This window comes from Notothenia coriiceps, unplaced genomic scaffold (assembly GCF_000735185.1).
Source record: "Notothenia coriiceps isolate Sejong01 unplaced genomic scaffold, NC01 NC01_scaffold00026480, whole genome shotgun sequence".
Lineage (NCBI taxonomy): Eukaryota > Metazoa > Chordata > Actinopteri > Perciformes > Nototheniidae > Notothenia > Notothenia coriiceps.
Genome location: NW_011359181.1, coordinates 1 through 3,917, shown reverse-complemented (window position 1 = coordinate 3,917; position 3,917 = coordinate 1). Strand labels below are relative to the sequence as shown.

The following is a 3,917-nucleotide window of genomic DNA, read 5'->3' as shown; positions in this document are numbered from 1 at the left end:
ATGTAATGTAATGTAATGTAATATACTATATATGCTAATAATTTAAAACAAATATTACAAATATTATATGTATATATACATTTAAATGTGCCCAAATAAAGAACATGTGGGATTTTAAGTGATGTTGACTCACTTGTATTAATCGACACTGTAGATGTACTGCGATACTGTTACTCTATGAGATAGTCATTTAAAATAATTATTTCATATCACATTTATAATCAAAACGTATAGTATTGAGTCCAATAGCATTTCATTATTACAAATAAAAGAGAACGGATCAGCATGTTTTCTCTTCGGAAGTCTCTTGGCCGTTTGGTTCTTCGCAAAAATAAAAGGAAAATTGATTTCCCATGGATCAAATTGCCTTTATTTAAAAGAACGTATAACCAGTAGATAATGGTAATTACAACAGTAAGGGATATGAGTAGCTTATTTGGTGTTGATGTGGTAGACGGAAACAGTGGCCTGATTTGTGGCAGGGGAGAAAATATGTGTCTGTGTGATCAGATTTCCCCTGAAGACAGGTCAAAGTCCGCCTTGGAGTAGTGAAGCTCACCAACCTGTGAAGTAGGACGCTCGGATGAAGGGGTGAAGGCTTCCATCAAAGAAAGGCAAAGGGAAGGACTTCTGAACGCTCTGGACTGAGGAGCAGGAAACAAACAAGATGCTGAGTCAGGAGAAAGTTCAGACACCAGAGAACGACACGTTTACTAATACTTTAGGATTTATAGCTTAACATTTTAACAACACATATAGTAGCAACCTGGCCTATAGGGCTAACTCCTTCATTGAACAAATACAAATCAAATGTAAAGTTGTGTCTGATGCACCTCAGCAGTTTTCATGAATTGGCCCATTTTATGGGCTACAGTTTTTAAGACTCAACAATTGCAGTCAATACATTACTACACTTCCTGTGCTCTATTCTACTCTTCTACTTTTCTATTCTTTTCAACATTTATCTATATCTGTCATATTATTCTGTCAACAGTAGAGTAGGCTATAGCATCAATTCTGGTAGCTTTTGTGGGAAAAATTACATTGGAGTTGAAATTGCATGGCTAGTTGAATACAAAATAAATAATAATAACATTATTATTATTATTATTATTATTATTATTATACAAATTAAAAGAATAATTATAGCCTTTAATTTTGCGATGTTTAAAAAACAATGATATCATAGCAATGATCATCATCCAATAATTGCTCTACTCACCACTCCGTGTGGACGGGGCCAGTATTGCGCTGACGCCGAACTTCAGGTACCCGGGCTCCGGGCCGCCGGACTGCGGGGAGCCGGCCGGCGGCACACAGCGCTCTGTGCCGGGCCCCCGTAGCCGGGGGGGGCCGCACTGCCCCGCGCTCAGCTGGAGAATGTCCCCGGGACTTCTGGAAGAAAAAGTCCGCTGTATGTAGCTGACAGGCTGGCTCCATCTGAGGAGATCTTCCACCAGTAAGCCTGAGTGCAGGGACCGGTTCAGGGGCGAGGAGAGAGCCACAGGAGGACGCAGGAAGGCCGGGTAGAGAGGAGGCGGCAGCGCGCTGCAGGGGAACATCATGTCCGCAGAGGTTACAGGTTCTTCAGGGAAGTAAAGCGGAACCTCACGAACACTCTCTGCTCTCTGTGCACTCTCTGGAGAGGTTTTATACAAGCAGTCACTCCTACAAACGAACACGCACAGTCGCACACTCAAGCACATGCGCTTGTGCACGCGCACAAGTTCAAGCCTCTCTCGCTGCCTGATCTCTTTGAACACTAAATCAAGAGGATTGGTCAACGGTCCTCTGATCCTTTGTGATTGGACCACCTCCGTCACCACAAACATCACATTTCCCTCGTGCTTCTATCTTTTTATTGGGTTAATGTAAATGAAGCAGCTCATGTGATCCTTGCTCCGATGAAGAAGCAGCAGGACGCAGAGCATGAGCACTTGTCTTCCAAATGACTTTCATGAAATAAGATATTCGAGCATTTTTAATTCGCGGCCACCTGTTGGCTCCTGCAGGTTGACAACATGAAACGGTGCTAAAATGTAGTATTCTGCTGTAAGAAGTAGACAGAATCTTAAGGGCAATGCACCATCTTCAGTCGCACGGAAGAATGGGCTTTCACCAGCCTCGTTATTCATTGTAAGTTTTATATATATATATATATATATATAGGCTATATAGGCTATATATATATATATATATATATATTACAAAAGTTGGTCTACTTTATCCATACTTTTTCTGACTCCCCTCCCAATTCCCCCGCCCACACGACATGAGACCATTAGCATTCCAAAAAGAATGCCCTGCACCTTTGTCATTTCACCTGACCCTGTCCGATGACAGGCTGTAGGCCTAATTATAATAATACTATTAATAACAACAATAATAATAATAATAATAATAATGATGATAATAATAATAATAATTACAATTATAATAATAAAAATAATAACAACAATAATAATAATGATGATAATAACAATAATGATTATTATAATAATAACAATAATAATAATAATAATAACAACAACAATAATAATAATAATGATAATAATAACAACAACAATAATAGCAATAACAATAATAATTATTATTATAATAATAACAATAATAATGATAACAATAGTAGGCTACAAAACGCTTTTCAAACACATGCACGCACACTCATTAAATGTGAGTTTTACCCCTCGGTCCTCACCGTCAGCTCCACGGCTCCGGCGGCGCCAGGGGGGCCTCGTGGGAAGCACCGCCATGGATAGCCATAGCACACCCTAAGCACCCCCAAGAAATGTGTGTATTTTGTGTTTGTTGGTGAAATTCATAATTTGAAAAAAAGGATTGATTCGAAAATAATAAGCTACAGTACAGTATAGTAGCCTACTTCCAGGGTTTTGTGTAACGCGTTACAAAAGTAACGGAGTTACAGTGTCAGTAATGTATTACTTTTTGCTGTCACGAAGTAATGTAACGCATTACTAATGACATTTGGGTAATATAGGCTACTGTGGTGACTCTAGTTAACCATAATTCACTTTTGAGTTACAGTTCCTACACGGACCTTGTTTAGTGTAACACCGAGTATTTAGGTTGCCAAGCTAGAGCTAGTAAGGCACTCTAACTTGACTCTCATCACTGAGCACATGTTTGATATCTCTATGGCTTGATGGAAAATAAAGAGTGGAATTCCATCTTAAATACTCCGCCTCCGACTCCTTCTTACCGGCACTACACTGGTGACCCTGCGTTTTTCGAGATAGTTTCCGAAAATAAATTTGAACATGGCTGAACGAGATATTTTCGTTAAGCTGCCGGAGTTTTGGGAGCATGCCGCGGAGGCATGGTTTGCACACGTGGAGGCTCACTTCGCTTGCAAGCATCTCCACGACGAAGAGCTGAGATATTACCACGTGGTGGCTTCGCTGGGGGTTTCTACTTCAGCCAGCTTAGTGGGTTTCATCGCAGCACCCCCACGCCTCGGCAAATACGAGGCTATCAAGGCTCTTCTCCTGAAGACATTTGGTTTATCGACGAGAAAAAGAGCCCGCCAAATTATGGACATTCAGGGCCTCAGAGATGGCAAGCCATCTCAGTTAATGGAGAAGATGCTAAGCCTGCTAGGAGGGGATGATACCCAGATTTTGTTCATGGAGATGTTTCTTCAACACTTACCTCCCCGGGTCCAGACGACGTTGGCCAACACACCCATAACGGAGCCCCGCACGCTGGCCGGAGAAGTGGACCGTTTCTTCCTGGCTACACGACAGTCTGGTGCGGAGACGTTGGCTGTGGCGCACAGCGGCCCTTCGGCGGGCAAGAAAGCATGGCGGAGGCCGGACACGGCGGCGCCGAGTCGGCGAGGAGATACCGGTGAGTGTTTCTACCATGCACGTTTCGGGACGATGGCAAGGAGGTGCATC

At 42.2% G+C, this 3,917-nt stretch overlaps 1 protein-coding gene across 1 annotated transcript; it reads right to left on the bottom strand.

Moving 5' to 3' along the window:
• Positions 1 to 563: 563 nt before the first annotated feature.
• Positions 564 to 1,701, bottom strand: LOC104957193 (homeobox protein DBX1-B-like; the record flags this gene model as incomplete). Its single annotated transcript, XM_010784802.1, has 2 exons — positions 1,223 to 1,701; positions 564 to 644 (listed from the first exon to the last, which is right to left on the bottom strand). Coding segments are annotated over exons 1-2 (424 nt in total), but the record flags the coding sequence as incomplete, so codon positions are not given.
• Between the last annotated feature and the right edge of the window lie 2,216 nt (positions 1,702 to 3,917).